The sequence below is a fragment of the Trichosurus vulpecula genome, chromosome 5, assembly GCF_011100635.1.
Source record: "Trichosurus vulpecula isolate mTriVul1 chromosome 5, mTriVul1.pri, whole genome shotgun sequence".
Lineage (NCBI taxonomy): Eukaryota > Metazoa > Chordata > Mammalia > Diprotodontia > Phalangeridae > Trichosurus > Trichosurus vulpecula.
Genome location: NC_050577.1, coordinates 189564603 through 189582783, shown reverse-complemented (window position 1 = coordinate 189582783; position 18181 = coordinate 189564603). Strand labels below are relative to the sequence as shown.

At 36.7% G+C, this 18181-nt stretch overlaps 1 protein-coding gene across 1 annotated transcript in view; it reads left to right on the top strand.

The window, feature by feature from the left end:
- PTPRO (protein tyrosine phosphatase receptor type O) overlaps positions 1-18181 on the top strand; it is a 211090-nt gene that overhangs the window by 121016 nt on the left and 71893 nt on the right. Inside the window, exons 8-12 of the mRNA XM_036759490.1 lie at positions 4604-4724; positions 5063-5256; positions 7684-7795; positions 13416-13567; positions 15318-15438. Of these exons, the coding sequence (XP_036615385.1) occupies positions 4604-4724; positions 5063-5256; positions 7684-7795; positions 13416-13567; positions 15318-15438 (700 nt within the window). The remainder of the gene's footprint in view (positions 1-4603; positions 4725-5062; positions 5257-7683; positions 7796-13415; positions 13568-15317; positions 15439-18181) is intronic.

The window sequence follows — 18181 nt, the reverse complement described above, 5'->3', positions numbered from 1 at the left end:
TTGATGCCAGACATTGAGGGAGAAAGGACCATTTTTTGTTTAGTTGCCAGAGGCATGGACCTTGGGCCAGCACCCTGTACTGGTAGCTTTTATCTGAGGAATTACAGGGTCAACTCTGTGCCTCTAACAAGAAGAGAATTTTCTTATGGGGGGGGTGAAGAGGCTGGGTTACTTAGACATAGTCTTAGGGCCTTTTGGGGTCCAGGTCCCACCGCTACATCAGTATCATTGTTGTTATTGTTAAGGAACCTAATGCCAGGATTCCTCAGGGCGTTGGGGAGAGTGTGTCATAGATCCAACCAAGACAATAGGGTGTTATCAAGAATATAATTGTTGCTGACCCTGAGACAAAGAGCCATCTTTACTCAAGACTTTGCTTTGCTATATACTTTTGCCTTAAGAGTCCTAGCAGAGTGAACTAAGGAGCACCTAGGTGATATGATGAATACAGGGCCTGAAGTCAGGAAGAATCATCTTCCTGAGTTCAAATCTGGCCTTAGACACTTATTAGCTGTGTGATCCTGGGCAATTCACTTAACCCTGTTTGCCTCCATTACTCATCTGTAAAATGATCTGGGGAAGCTATAACAACAATGTGGCTTGCCACTACTGTGGCTGTGAAAGGCCAATGACACCAGCACACAGAAGGACTGCCAGCACTGATTCTTTGATCTGCTTTTCTAAGGAAAGCAACTTTAAGGGATTAATAATCTTACTTTAATCAAACATACATATATCATTCACTTAGTTCAGGAGGAAAAGCCAGCTCCCTGAACTTCAGAGCAAATACAAACAAATTACAAGCATACATTATATAAACAGAGCAAATAAACACTAATCAGCAGACAGGCTTCTAGCTATCTGTCCAAGCAATACATAGTTACCAGAAAAGGACCAACATCTGGATTTTTTTCAAAGCTGGTGGGGGGAGGCTCCTTAATGGCTACCCAGAGTCTCCACACCAACACTCTTCCAATGAGTGAGCCCCAAACAAAATGCTAACATCTGATTGCATGTGTGTGCCCACATACGCATGCTAATAAGGCTTTTAATTGGTACAGTGGTAGAGCACTGGACTTAAAGTCAGGAAAACCAGAGTTCAAATCTGGCCTTAGACACCAATTAGTTGTGTGACCTTGGGCAAGTCACTTAACTTTTATCTGCCTCAGTCTCCTCACCAGTAAAATGGGGATGATAATAATAGCACCTACCTCCCAGAGTTGTCATGAAGTATCTTTGCCAAGAAAACCTCAAAAGGGGTTATGAAGAGTTGAACAAAGCTGAAAACCAACTAACCAACAATAACAACAATGTCACAAGATAAATACGTTGAGTTACAAAACACAATGGGCCTTAGGGGCAAGGAAAGATCATTATAGAGGGCAGAGGGAATAAGGAAGTCTTATTCTAGTGGTCTAGGGCAAAGCTTTTCAGAAAGAATAAAATCAGAGCTCAAAAATTTATTGTTGAATTAATTAATCAACTGATAGAACAATATGTCTTTTCCATTTTCTCCAAGGAATCAAACCCACTCATGTTAGAGATGAGGGAACCAAAGCCCAATAAATAAAGGCCTAATAATGAGAAAAGTTCAGCTAATTGACTCTTTTTTGGTTTGATGAAGGCTTCTAACAGAACTAGAATCATAGTCATCAATATTCGCAAACCACAAAGGCATCCTTGGCTCTTTATTCTCACTCACCCTGTGTTTCTAATAAGAGAGTCATGGCTCTAGATCTGGAAGGGATATCAGAGGGCATCTAAGTCTAATTCCTTCATTTTACAAATAAGGAAACTGAAGCCCGAGGATAGTAAAGATCTGCCCCAGCGTCACACAGATTGTCCTCATCAGAGCCGGGATTTGAACCCAACTCTCCTGATGCCAGATCAAGTGTTATTTCCACAGTGGCATGTTATTCAGTTGCCAACACTTGCTGATTCTGTCTATACAACATTCATCCCTTTCTTTCTATTAACATGGCACCCTGCTGGTGCAGGCCTTCATCACTGCTCTGGACAACTTCAATAGCCTCCTAACAGGTATCCCCTACCTCAAGTGTCTCCCCTCCCTAATCCATCTTGCACACTGCTGCTGAGGGATTTTTCTAGTGCAAAAATCTGACCACATCACTCTCCTGTGTAATAAATTTTAGTAGCTCCCTTTTATCTTTCAGATCAAATACAAACTATTCTATTTGCTATTTAAAGCCCTTTACAACACAACTCACTTTTCCAGCCTTACACATTATTCCCTTTCCTGTACTCTATGATCCAGCCCACTTGGCCTGCTAGATGCTATTGATAGATAATAATCTATCTCCCATTTCTATATCTTTGCATCCATTCTCCCTCATGCCTGAAAAACATACTCCCATCTGCCTCTTGGAATCCCTAGTTTCCTTCAAAGCCCAGTTCAGCAACCACCTTCTACATGAGGTCTTTGCTGATGCTCTCACCTGCTCATTCCAGCTAGCATATATTTCTCTATACTTAAATATTTATCTTACCTAATAGAATATAATCCCCTTGAGAACTGAGAGCTTCTAATTTTTCTCTTTGCATTCCCACCACCTATACATATACGTAGTAGGCATTTAATAATGATTGCTGATTTCTTAATTGAGAGTATACACTGATATAATGAGAGAAGCATATAGGAATGTGAGGATCTCTGCAAAAGATCCAAGCAGAGCAGGCAGATGGGAAGGACATGTGTTTTGACCACTGAGTTGACTTCCCTTACATACAGAGTCTGCCTCACTGAATCAAATGATAGAATCTCCAGACAAATCATATTAGAGTTAAATGGAAGGAGTTATGTGATCAAATTACCAGTGTTAGAGTGGGTAGGAATTCAAGGGAGAAAAAAGAAAGGAGGACAATTCAGGCACAGGCAATGTGACAAAGAATGACACAACAGGGGAAAAAGCAACAGGGCATGTCTCCAAAGTAGTGAGTAGCGAGGTGGTGCAGTGGATAGAGTGGTGGGCCTGAAGTCAAGAAGACCTAAGTTTAAATCTAGCCTCAGATACTTCCTAGCTGTGTGACTCTGGGCAAACCATTTGAACTCTGTTTATCTCAGTTTCCTCATCTGTCAAATGGAAGTAATAGTAGCACTTGCTTCCCAAGGTTTTGTGAGGATCAAATTAGATATTTGCAAAGTACCTAAAAGTGTCTGGCACATAGAAAGCACGATGTAAATGTTAGCTATTATTATAACTGGTGTACAAAGCAGAGGGTAGGAATATGAGAAAAGCTAGAAATGTAAGGTGGTACCATATTGAAGAGGACTTTAAATGCTAGAAAATGAAATTTGAATTTTATTTGGAAAGAAATAGAGAGCCACTAAAGACTTTTAAACAGAATTGTAATACAACCAAATCTCTGCATAGAATGATTATCCTGTTACTATATTATTCTATATGAAGGACAGATTGGAAAGGGAAGAGAATGGAGACAGGAAAACATGGTAGAAAGTTATTATAATTCATATGACTGGTAATGAAAGCTTATATAATACCTCAAATTATCAAGCCTCAAATATTAGTTTACATGATATCTCCCCTGTCAATAAAATGTAAATTCCTTGACAACAGGCACTATTTTTTGTTTAGTCCAATTCCATGTATATAGTGAGCAATTATAAATACTTGTTAGATTGATTGAATTGGCTTGTATTGGTAGTCCTAGTAGGATTAGAGAGGAGGGGGTAGCTGTGAGAGATGCTGTAGAGGTAGATGAGAAGGGAGGAGAAGCAAAATAATCAACTCTCACTACAAGTTTTATCTTCTAAATAACCCTCAGAACTTTTAGGTTCAGACCATTTATTATCATTTTAAAATTTATTTTTTTACCTTTACTTTATATATTTGTGTTTATATATATTTAGTCATTTTATTTAGCATTTTAAAATTTGTTTTTACAAGAACACCAAAGATAAGGTTTGGGAAACATGATCTTCTGAACATGAGATTGCTATATAAAGATAATGAGTTATTTTTTAAATAGGTAACATGTTATATTGAAAGTTGACTAGACTAGGAGTCAAGAGGTTTGTGTTCTAGTCCCAGATCTGCCATTAATTAACTGTGTGACTTTTTGCCCAAATGGATTTTGCCCTGTGGGTCTCTGTCTTCTCATCTACAAAATGATTGGGTTGAACTAAACTCCAAGATCTCTCACAATTCTATAATTCCATGCTTCTAAAGGAAGAGAAACTATAGAATCCAGACGCTGATCTTTAGGTTACCACCATGATCTCTTTATGACACTTCAGTTAAAGATGTTAAATTATTCTTGTGGTCTTAACAGATTTGGCTGTTACAGTTGACTGGTCTCTAACACACTGCTACAGTTGACATTGAAAGTTTTAACAGCAACACAAGTGCTTACATCCTGTCACATAATTTAAATGCTGTGACTTTCCTGCAGATTACTCTTGTGGACTATAAATCATTTCATTTCTGAAAACTCAGCTACAAGGCACTGAATTCTATAGGTATCAGTAATTCATCATAGGCTTTCTACAAAATGTTGACACTTCTATTTCATATATGGTGTGCCTAATTTAAAATTCTTCCTAATGGACTTTTTATTTCTTTAGGTTAACTCAAGCAAAAGCATCATTGAAAATCTGGTTCCTGGTGCCCAATACCAGGTTGTGATTTACCTAAGAAAAGGCCCTTTGATTGGACCACCGTCAGATCCTGTTACTTTTGCCATTGGTAATGTTAAGGGCATACCTTTAAAATCCCTACTGATTTTTCTCGGTTAGATCAAAATCCTTGTTGGAGGGACTTTGATTTGCACAAATATAACTTTGCCATAGAAGAGACATGCTAGTTCACTTATGTTTGCCTGTACATAGAAGACATTATTCACATTAATTATTAAGCTCAATTATTACTATAAAGAAACAAATTAAAATATTTAGTTTTGTTTTTAGAAAATATCAGTTATCAAGCAGATAGGACTTCAAAGCAAAATTCTGAGGATATTAATACACCTGGGGTTTTGTCTTTTCCTTTTTTCCCCCTCCCTCTCTCTCTCTCTTAACCCTTAGTTCCCACTGGAATCAAGGATTTAATGCTCTACCCTTTGGGTCCGACCGCCATTGTTCTGAGCTGGACCAGGCCTTACTTAGGGGCATTCAGGAAGTATGTGGTAGAAATGTTTTATTTCAATCCTGCAACAATGATATCAGAGTGGACAACCTACTATGAAATAGCCGCAACTGTCTCCTTAACTGCTTCTGTGGTAATAGCCCCTTTACAAACTATCACTGTCTCATATTTTGATTCATTGATTTATTCATTCATCCAACAAACATTTAGTGTACACCCACCCTGCAATGTACTCTGCTTGCATGTGTGTGCCCACATATGCATGCTAATAAGGCTTTTAATTGGCACAGTGGTAGAGCACTGGACTTAAAGTCAGGAAAACCAGAGTTCAAATCTGGCCTTAGACACCTATTAGTTGTGTGACCTTGGGCAAGTCACTTAACTTTTATCTGCCTCAGTCTCCTCACCAGTAAAATGGGGATGATAATAATAGCACCTTCCTCCCAGAGTTGTCATGAGAATCAAATGAGATAATATTATAAAGTGCTTTGTAGACTTTACAATGCTATATAAATTCTAGCTATTAGATATGTGTATGTCTGAGGCTTATATATATATGTGTGTGTGTGTATAGATATATATTTATGTATGTGCATGTATGTATATATATGTATGTATGTGTGTGTGGGTCTCATTTTACATAGTTAATGTGTTCTTTGAAAATCTGTAAATTAAATTATAAGTCCACTGAAGTAGTTTGTTGCTGCAATTTTTTTTTGCTAATCAAAGTTCTTTTTGTGATGCTAACATGCACCCCTAAATTAGCTTAAGTATCAACACACATTTTCATACATTGGGTTGTTTAAAGTAAGGTAAAGCTGTATAGTACTATTCTCTTCTGGAGGAAGACATAAGAGATTTATTTGAGTCATTCAGGGAATAGTTGACATTCTTTTTCACTGGTGTCTGCTAGAATTGGACTCTGAAAAGGTAGGCTGGGCAAAATTCTCAAGGCACCAGGTCTAGGATCACATACCATTGTCATTTCTTCCCTCATATGGGAAAGAGCAAAAAAAAAAATTCAGGTTGCCCTTCAAATGGTTAGTAAAATGCATGATTGCAGGAGGTTTCTGCTTTTCTTTTGGGTTTCTGTCCTCAGTTTAACAATGTAACTGTGGCATTGTCCAGCTGGTCTAAGTGCCTGACACCTAAACACAACCTGGGCGAGAAACAGATGATTAATGTGGTACTCAGAACTTGTGAACAAAATGGTAATGCCATTTGACTTGAAAATGGTCTGAAGACAATTAAAGGGCTGGAGTGGAAAGTCCTTGGCAAACCTTCAATAAGAATATAATGTGAATTGTTACCATCATCATCACAGAACCAATTCTTGTGCCACTGACTCTTTCACAAATATAAAAGTTTTCCTTGGGAAAGGCTGAATGGAAATCACTGGCCTTAGAAAGAATGTGGCTGGGAAGATGATGAAAAGGCACCCAAATACCCACTTTGGAATATCTCTGCTGCTAAACACAGACTTATATAAGTATTTCTCTGCTGCCTCATCCTGGTATGAAGATGATCCCAAAGGCTTTGTCAATGAAGTCTAAGCTCTGGCAGGCCCTACTGAATTATGTTTGTTCTCCTAATACTAGCCTAGCTACTTACTATGGAAAGGTTCATTAGCAATAGATTGCCCAGCCTTTGGTCATGGGGACATTTAAAGCAAATTAATATAGATTCAACTAAGAAACTGAATCCAGAACCTCCATAGGAAGCAACTAGATGCTTCAATGGATAGAGTGCTGGGCCTGGAGTCAGGAAGACCTGAATTCAAATCCAACCTCAGACATTTACTAGCTGTGTGATCCAGGGCAAGTGACTTAACCCTGTTTACCTCAGTTTCCTCATCTGTAAAATGAGCTGGAGAAGGAAACAGCAAACCTCTCCAGTATCTTTGCCAAGATAACCTCTGAAGACTATTGGTGTGCTATGATCCAGGGGTTTACAAAGAGTTGGAAATAACTGGACAACAAGAAGAAGGAAACCAAAGAAAAATACCAGGAAAAGTATAGTATAAATAAAGAATATGATGAACCAATAGTAGAAGATAACTAGAGGGAGGGAAAGAAGGGTTAAAATGTAGAAAACACAAGTGGAAGTCCAGAGAGCAAAGAAGGACAAATGAGAGTAGAAAATATAATCTATTAGAAAGAAAGAGAACAAGCAAAGGGAATAAAGAAGAAACTTGGAATAGGGGTAGCCAGAAATTTGGAAGTAGCAAATAGCGTAGATAAGGAGCAAGGTGGAGGAATAAGGAAATGAAATGGAAGGAAAGAAATAACTTTTTTCAGGGAATGTTCAATAGGCATGGAACATGAGCATATTGTAACTCTTTCATTATTTATACTATTAACTATTCTATTTGTTCTCTTCAGGGCATTTCTTAATATGAAGATAAATAGGCAAATCCTGAAGGTGAAATTAATCCCTAAACAGTTTATTTTTAATCATCATCATAAAAAACCCAAAACCTCCACAAACCCCTGCATTCTCAGAGTATTCATTATTTTTCCCCTCTCTCTCAGTAGTTTCTTGTTTTTGTCTCCTGTTTCAGAGAATAGCCAATCTATTACCAGCATGGTACTACAACTTTCGGGTTACCATGGTGACATGGGGAGAGCCAGAATTGAGCTGTTGTGACAGTTCTACTATAAGCTTCATAACAGGTGCGTTTTGTGTGGGAAGTGGTTACACAAGCATTCATTTGAGATGCTTGGCAAAACCTCTCCCCCAAGTCTCAGTGGCAGTGCATTATTTCCTGACTGTTCATTATTTAGGTGGTTGCCTTTAAAAATCAAAATGGAAATGTCTTTTTGATTCACTGCACTTGGCTCTTACTCCCAATGTTAAGGATTGATTCCTTGAAATAGGGCACTGTAATGGATTTTTTAAAAATAGGATCCTCCCTTTTAGTTTACACTTCATGTCCAATTGGCTTTATTTATTTAATGAGTGAATTTTTCATTTTGTATAAACTTATAAACAATTTTAAGGTCATAATTCAGCTATTAATGCAAAATCCATTAGACTTAATTATTCTCAGTCCTTAAAATTCCTCAGTTCTAGTCCACTGGACAGGGACTTATGTTGTATAGTTGTGTCAACTGCAGTGGTAAGTGTGCTTTTAGATAGATAGATAGATAGATAGATAGATAGATAGATAGATAGATAGATAGATAGACATGTAAATATATGTGTGTATACAGATTATTTTTCAGCCCTTTCAAAGAGAGCTCCTTTGGAAGGGACCCAGAACTGATCAAAAGGGTGTGTGTGTGTGTGTGTGTGTGTGTGTGTGTGTGTGTGTAAATCATCCACACAGGAAAAATTGAATGGATTAATAATGCCTGCTATCCAGATTAGAATATGCATGCAGTTAGAAAAGACAACCTATAGACCTCCACCATTTGTTTCTCTATCTTGGACAGACAGTATAAATGTATAATGAATTAGGCCTACAATTCAACGAGAGGAGGAAGAAAGTGGGTTCAATTCCCTCTGGGAAATTATAAGGCTCTTTTAATGAGCTCAAACTTCTACTACTCTCTCAGAATCATTAAGAATGAATATCACTTGTAGGGCAATGACAAGGCACATGGCAGGTGTTAGCAGGGTGAAACATACAATAAATAATCACTACAAAGAAGAACTAGAATTAAGGTTATCATTAAAGTTAAATATAGTTGAAAAATAACTTGGTCTGGACACATGGTGAAACCAAGAGGTAATCAGTAGACAGTTTTTATCTGATGTCAGAAGAAATAAAGGAAGCCTCTCTTTTCTTCTTTCTTTCCCACTCTCCTGCTCCAGAAGTGGAGGGAAATCCCCGTAATGAACTTATGGTGGAACAAGTAGAGGATGGGCAACGTGGATGGGCGGCAATCTGTATCTTTGGAGGGAATGTCCACATAAATGATATCAAAAAGCTACTAGAGTGTTTGAATATCCCTTCAAAGTGAACTTATTTTTAGAAGTGAATGGCATTGTATTAAGGTTTGAAGTGGGAGTAGAGAGAAGAGAGTAAGGAAGTTATGCCTAAGTGAGCACATATAAAGAGGTATACAAAATAAATTTCTTTTATAATTTCAATAAGATGAAATTAATTATTTTTGAGGGGTTTGGAGAAGGTAATTTATCATATATAAAGTTCTACTATGACCAGCTTACAGGATATTATTCCTCAATTCAGTCACATTTTAATTTTTCTGGAGAGTTATTAGCAAATCTAGATATTTGGTCATCATAGTCTTAGAAAACAATAAAACATTGAAGCCAGAAAAATCTGAAATCATATAGTCTAACCCTCTCCTTAAAAGATAAAATTTTATTTATGTCCTTTAGTTTTTAATAAATCATTTCTAGATATACCACACACCTCTCCACACATCAAGTGATCCTTCCCTCAGCCTATAGTCAATAACTTATCCTCGAGTAGTGAAGTAAAATAAGGTAAAACTGAACACAGCTGATAGAGTGTGTAACCTAGTTTTCTATGTCTCCAACAAAAGAAGGAAGGTACATTTTCTTATCTCTAGGGCTAGTGTTGTTCATTATAGTTCCTATGTTCACTTTTGCTTCACATTCATTCTGTTCACATTAGGGTAGTCATTGTGTATGGTGTTTTCCTAGTTCTGCTTTATTCTGTACCATTTCATACAAATATTCACACATTTATCTGCATTGTTCATATTTGTTACTCCTTTTTTGTATTCTTTTTGTTTGTTTTCATTTCTTATATATGGAACTTATTCAAATTCATATGTCTAGGCTCTTTTTTTGATCATGGCTTTCAGGTAGTCCAATAATTTTTAAATTATCTCTCCTGGATGTATTCTCCAGGTCAGTGGTTTTTCTATTCAAATTCATGTGAATAAGAGCCACTCCCCAATTGACAGATGGCCAAAGGATATGAAGAGGAAGCTCTCAAAGGAAGACATCCAAGTTATTGATAGCTAGATAAGAAATGTTCCAAATAAAATTAAAAATAAATCAACTCTGAGGTTTCACCCTGCACCCATCAGATTGGCAAAGATGACATAGAGAATGTTTATCATTTTTAATAATGCAATCATATTTTATTCCCTTCTTATCCCACAATTTGTTTAATCATTGCCCAATCAATCAGCATCTATAAGACAGTGTGGTGGTGGTATTTGAATTCAAATACCAACTCTGTCACTCCTATGTGACCTTGGGCAAGTCATTTTTTTTTTTTTACCTCTCTGGGCTTCAGTTTCTTTATCTGTAAAATGAGAGAGTTAGACTCAATCTACATTTGGCAAACTGGTGAAATGCTTCTCAGAATGTTTTATTTTTTTGCCTACTTGTATAATTAAAGGAAATGGTAAATTAGTTAAAATTTAGTGAAAATAAATATATAACTTTTGTCATCCAAATACACAGACTAATTGAAATCTACCCACATACTCCTCCAGTTCAAGAACCCCCTAAACTAAAGTCCCTTCCATTTCTAAATCTATAAATGATCTTTCTGGTGTTGTTGTTACCACAATAATTGCTGCTTCTTGTCTTTGATGTACTTAGAGTATATACCCAAGGCCAAGGAGATCTCTGTAATTGCCTCATTTTATAGATGAAGAAACTAAATTCCAGATGAATAGAAATGACATGCCCAAAGTCACTCAGCTAATTGGGAGCAGAGCTGAGGCTATATATTTCTCCTGCCTCTCACATCCACAACACCACCCTACCTCCCTAGTTCCTAGAATGATTTGAAATATCAGTAATATTTAGAGGTATGCATATTACATAAGAATTTTCTGAAAATGTGCTTTCTTGAAATGCTTTTTTAGACCAGTCATACTTCTGGCGATTTGTTTTCCTTCTCCCTAATTTTTAATACTTGTAAGAAATGTGGAAAGATAGAGTTTTCACAATTGTAAACAATTTTGATACACACATATTGGTTTTCATCCAAGGAACTATGGTAGAATGGATATTATACCAAAATAAAGATCTTAAATTATGTAAAATCTCTCAGCATGTCAGGTCTAATTTTTTTTGTGTGTGGCTATAGCAGAGGAGGATAAGAAAAGTACCCTGTGTTTCAATGATAGGGAGAAATATCTCTTCCTCTTGGAGGAAGTGAAGAGGGTTATCAAATCCTTCACACTGAAGTCATCCACAATTATATAATTTTATCTGAAAGCAGCTATTCACAGTGACTGGTCAATGGGCCCCAAATGACAATTAAAAAACCAATGGTGACATCTTGTGGCTTTTCAGAAACATCATAGACTTTTTGAAAGGGATAAAATGGTGTAATAATCTGAAGCCTTCATCTAAAATGAATTAGATATCTAAATTTAATGCTATTTCTGCTTTTATTACTCTAAGGAAAATCTTTTTTCTCTATACGAGAATTAGATGATGGAGAGAAAACTGTTTCAGGAAATGTATGTGGTCATATTTGTTTGAGTGCATGCATGCTTCTATTGTGAATATGATTAGCCCAAGGTTGTTTTGCTTTATTTAGCTCTTTCTGTGATTTCATATTTTCAACTCTCAAATTCAACAAGCGTTTATTAAGTTCCTACTGTATGTAAGGCACATTGTTTCCCAGTAACTATTCATTTTAATATTATAGTCAAAAATACATAAATATGTTATATTCATATTCATTTTAAATGTTTTTGCTAAGTGCATTGAAAACTGCTGTTACTTATATAAAAAAAATATTACAAATCTCCTTCATTAATAATTCTTGATTCTCTATTGTGCCAAGGAAAGTGGGAGGCATATTAGAAGATGAATTCTGTATCATTCATAGATACTATACTATCAAGTTTAGATTATGTAACCAGGCTTAAACCTCCTCATTTGCATAAGACTCTCTTCATTAGTAGTGATTGACTACTCAGTACTCTACCCTTGAGTGAGGGGCAGAGTTAATGAGAGCTTGAGAGAAGAGAGACCCTTGTCTTTCTGGCTTCCGGCTTCCAGCAAAAATCCTAGTTCCAGACACTCTTCATTAAAATTACGCTATTCCTTAGAAAACAGCATCTAATTTGTACTTATAAATCATCTGTACCCTAAAATCATATGTTCCCTGAAATTTGGGGGCCTTGGCATCCCTCTCTTTATGTGATAATTATATGTGTGTGTATATGTGTATATATATATATATATATATATATATATATATATATATATATATATATATATTTTTTTTACCTTAAGTTAAAAACCAATTCTAGGGTACATTCAGAGTTCAGCTATGTTTGCGTGGCTAACATTTGGTAACTTTTCCTCAAAAACTGAGATGGAAATAGCACTATGTTGGGAGTCAGGATGAGGGTTGAAATCCTATCTTTACTCCATATTACTTGTGTGACCTTGGGGAAATCGTTTAGTCTTTTAGTCATTTGGTCACCATTTCCTTGTCTGTGACACCCCTACCAGCCCAAAATAGATAATTCTATGATCCTATGATTACACTCATCCCCTAAAACAAAACAACAGAAACGCTAAACCTCAAATGTACAACAATGGTCAGTAAATGGAATTATCTCTTTCTGGTGGTTAGTGCTAGATCCAATTTATGCTAACGATATGATGAAAAATGTTATTTTTAAAACTTTGCCTCATTTTATGGAAATAATCTTTGTCTACTATTCCTACTTCTAATTATTTAATTATTTAAAGTTAATGTTTGAGATTCCAAGGAATACTTCACATATGGGCTTCAGCTATACTAGAAACACCTTCACTATGAAATGTAATGAGATTTCTTTGATTTTCTTTCTGGACATTTAAGCAGGGTTTACCTACATTATAATTCCATTGATGCATACTGGCATCAATTGTTACAATGGCTGTACCTGCATGTACAAGCTTCTTGGGGACTCCATAGCATTTTGGCACACTATAGGGGGCCTCAATGTCCTGATATAAACATGAAGAGATACAACTACCTCCTTTCTTTTTTTTTTTTTTGGAGGTGGGGAGAGGAATCTGTATAGGTGCAAACTGTTGCATATGCTGTCAGATGTGGTCAATGTGTCACTTGTTTCACTCATAGTGTATTAGATCTGGAAATACATCAACTGGATAGTTCAGGAGGGAAGTAGTCTCCAAGAAACCAAGTGCCTATGTAATTTTCCCCACTTAACTAATTCTCAGGTAGAGGTCATAGGTTCTTAGAACCATGGAAGGGGAAGGACCATTGGGATATTATATTACCTAAATTAAACATATGTTGAAATGATTATGATGTTAATAACCAGTACTCTATCATATTGAAATGCATCTTTTTTTTTCTTCCAGCCCCAGTGGCTCCAGAAATCACTTCTGTTGAATATTTCAACAACTTGTTGTATATAAGTTGGATGTATGGGGATGACACAACTAACCTCTCACATTCCAGAATGCTGCATTGGATGGTCGTTGCTGAAGGAAAGAAAAAGATAAAAAAGAGTGTATGTGTCCACAGAATCCTAAGACAGAAGCGATAGAAGATTTATTTGTGCACATGCATAAAAACAAACCATCGCACCATATATTTCAAATTCTGAATGGTCATCTACATTGAATGTTAACTTCTAGTTTGATTTTTTGTTTGCATTTCATATTTTCTATGTTATTATATATGTAATAACTATGAACATTTCTAGAAATAGAAGACAGAAAAAGAGGATTGCTATATGAAATTGTGAATCTCTTTTTACATTTTAAAAAAATTTCTAAGTATATCTTAAATGTAACACAATGCTAAAATTATCTTGCTTGTCTGTGGCCCCTTTTGATCTTCCTTCTTCTCTCTTCTATGTATTTTTAGTATTTTGCTGATGTTCTTTTCTTTCTTTTCTTTCCTATTCTCTTTCACTAATTCTACATGTTGACATAATGTGCATTTTCCTTTTCCTCTGTGTCAACTAGTACAGAAACATAGAGGTGCAGTGAAGTTAGACATTCTCAGCCTGTCCTGTCTTATCCTCTGTTCTCATTAATGCACAACCTGGCATGTGTATCAGTGAAATGCTGGGTTCTAACTTCCTAATATCTTTGGAGGGGATGGGGTAAGGCAAAGGAAGAACTCAGTGTTGGGGCTGAACCAGAGAAATAGGTGCTTGGGATTCAAATGCCCAACTCTAGTGCATAACAATGAGACTAAACAATATATTTGGGATCATTGGATCAAAGAGCTAAAGCTCTGAGGGGCCCCAGAAGCCCTCTAATCCAACCCTTTCATTTTAAAAATGAGGAAACAGATCCAGGGGGATTACGTGGTTTGCCTGATATACTCATCAGTAGCAACTGGACATATGTGGTAGAAAGCTCTATGATAATCCTTTCTGGTATAAGCAGGGGTGTGCTCGTAAATGTTTAACAATTTGTTCTCTGGGGGAAAAATATACCCATGACACCACTTTTAAATTAAATAACATTCTTAACATTTTCTCTGTCACTTTCTTCAGTCTAGACAATCAACAAAATAATAAATCATGATTTGACTTATAGTGTCAGATGATTTCTGGGGCATAAATGCTCACGGTGAAAATTTAACAATTACCTCTCTTGGTTGGTTTAAGCATATGCCTTGATATGACATGCACCTCATCGTACAGCCCTGAACCTGCCCTGTGCATGGAAGTCACATCATTATCAAAAAGCGTTACACATCCCAGCAGCAGATACTACTGATTTGTTGGCCATAAGAAGAGGGAACTTTTTCTGCTTCAAATTTAATAATCCCTTTGGTTAATCCCAAAGTAATATATACGTATGTGTGTATACATATGTATATGTATGTGTATATATATATATATATACACATATATATATGTTTGTATATGTATATGGAAAATAAGAGTAGCAGTGATGATGAATGGGAACTAGACCAGGTGATATGGAATCCTCGGGCTTATCCTATTACTACTCCTACCCCAGGGTAAGAATACAAATGCAATCTGTTCATTCCTTGAGCAGCAGCTAATAAAAGTTGACTAGAAAATTGAGTAGAACAATATATAGCATAAGACAGTAGTTGCATTGAATTTTAATAAGAAATATACTGATATTTTTAAAAATAAATTACCTTCCTAATATTTTTCTAAGTTTATAGGATTTATAATTTCTAAAGTTAATGAAACTTAAAAGAGACTTTGGGAAAAGATGTATTTTGTGCTTTATCTGAGGTTTTACACTCAATTTTGATTATTTTTGCAGGTAACACGCAATATAATGACTGCAGTGCTAAACCTACCTCCAGGTGATATCTACAATCTCTCAGTAACTGCTTGCACCGAGAGAGGAAGCAACACCTCTCTGCCCCACGTTGTAAAGCTAGGTGAGCCTACTCTGTGTGTGTGTGTGTGTGTGTGTGTGTGTGTGTGTGTTATGTGGAAAGAGAACTCCACTTTGAGTAAAGAAGACATAGTTCAAGATTTGGTTTCACTATTTACCAGCTGTGTGACATTGGACAAATCACTAACCAACGCTATTTCATCATTTTACGATGGTCATGTTTGTACTACATACCGCACAGGGATGTTGTGGGTACAAAATATTAAAGTATATAAAGATGTTTTCTAACCATAACATGCTAATAAATGTAAAGTGCTATTACCACATGCATCTAAATGAAGACCAGCTACTAATAGAGATCATCAGTTAATCAATAACCATCATCTGAAGTGTCTGCTATATAGTACGCACCATGCTAGGCATTGGGGATGCAAAGAAAGACCCTTTTCATCCCCAGGATAATGACAGTCCCTGCTCTCAAGGGCCTCACAGAAGGAGACAACATGTAAACAGCTATATATGAACAATGTATATGCAGGATAAATTGGAAATAATCATCAGAAAGATGGCGCTAGTATTAAAAGTGAACAGAAAAGACTTAAAATATGTCTCTAAAAATGGAATCAATATATAGAGGGGGATAAATTGAAAAGTATCTTACATTGTAGTCTATACTCAATTTTCATATAAGCCAATTCTGTGTTGGAAAGTATAATTTACATATGGACCAATATTCGTATTAGAGGATGAATTCATGTATAAAAGCATGTGTTAGGTGCCGACCTTGTTTCAACATATTAATTTTTCAGACTCCCCAAAAAGATATGTCAAATGAAATTTGTAGTGTCATCTTCTTAGATCAGGGACGGCGTGCTGGCCCTTGTATCAGGAAGACCTGAGTTCAAATCCAGCCTCAGATGCTTACTAGCTGTGTGAAGCTGGGCAAGTCACTTAACCCTGTTTGCCTCAATTTCCTCATCTGTAAAATGACCTAGAGAGGGAAATGGCAAAGCAGTCCAGTATCTTTGCCAAGAGAACCCCAAATGGGATTATGGAGAGTTACACATGACTAAACGACTTCTTAGATTATTGATCCAATATGGCTGCTATTCACTCCAACCAAGATGACCTACATGTGAGATAGTACATGTTTATTACAAAAAAAGAGCTTCAAGATTTCTGGGGCTACCCAATTTTTATGGAGACTTTCTTCCACCACTACTGGTAAAAAATGGTGTTCCGTGGCATGGAGATTAACAGCAAGAAAATACTCTTCAGATTGTCATGCAGATGTTAATTTCTGAGTCTATGCTAGGACATTATTATGAACACAAACCACTGTATCAGTCAGATACATCACCTCATAGCATTAGGCTTGTTCTCGGTCACAATATTCCAGATGGCATTGACAAACCAATTGCTTCTTCTCAAGTTCAATAAATAAAAAAAATTGACAAAGAAGCTACTTTTTTCTACTGTGGGATTTAAGAAGCCCCATGACTACTTGTATAACCATGTTTTGATCGCTGACAAAAGATAGTACTCTTCTGTAAGGATAATCCTTCATCTTTGGTTATATACAGTGTGAGGGACTTACAGTGCTCACATTTATACACTCATATATGCATCTGGAAATGTTGATGCCTTAGTCATCAGGACATGATTTTTTTGCCTCTGTAATTCTTGAAAGGCATGAAGGATCTGAAAACTCACACTGACCTAACCACAGACTTTTGCAATATTGAGATAAAGGGTAGATTGGTAGCAGAGTGTCAAATTGGGGACTATACTATAGGCTGGAGTAAGTGGCCTTAAGCTGTGAAGGTTCAAAGGATTGCAGGGGCAAGGAACAAATCACATCATTCCATGGCACACAAGATAAATGAACTCTTTTTTATTGGTCAAGATTTACTAGAAGAAGGTCCAGTAGGGTAGCTGTAGTAGATATATACCCTTTCACACTGAAAGGACCCAAGCTATCACCACACCCTTTCTGTACTAGCTAGAAGATCTAAGAGTACATTTGCATGTGTATAAAAAGTTCTAGCCAGAAGTGCTAGAAAAGAGAAGCTGTAAGAAAGAGGTGGCAGGGTAGGGATTTCCAGAATGCTTAGAGGTACTAGTCAATTGGAAAACCATGAGGTAAAGAACAAGGAACACAGACCTGGCAGCAGCAGAGGCAGCAGCTACTAAGTAAATAGCCCAAATTTTAGTGCCAAGCTGAAGACAAGTAAGAGAAGAGAATGGACCAGAGTAATGGCACTGTATACCTGACTGTGGCATCCTGAGAGGTAGGGACATTGGAAGAGCAAGGGACCCATGGCAAGTCACTAGATCCCTTACATAACGACCAGATCCTAAGGAGACCATAGAGTTCATAGATAACTAGAAGCTGAATCAGGAACCACGCCATGTTCCTCTCACGTTGCTAGGACCTTTCTAAGTATAGTGCTGGGAATTTGTAGGCACTGTGACTGACCCTCTGCATGGGAAAGGAAACTGAGCTCACCAGATGGGAGACTCTAACTAGCGTTTTGCTAAAGAAGCTCAGATGTAAGTGCCTTCTCTGTTTTTATTACATATTTTTAAAAGTCTTCCTGATTCCTGATTCTTTTCATTCTATCAAGTTGCCTCTGACTGTGTTCTTTATGCCATTAATAAATCCAGTCTATATTTATTGTTTTGGAAGTATGATGTCTACAAGAGGCAGGGTCAGAATCTTATGTTCTCAAGGGAAAAAAAGAGTCATAGAAACTATTGTTAGAGTGAAGCCCACAAGACTAGAC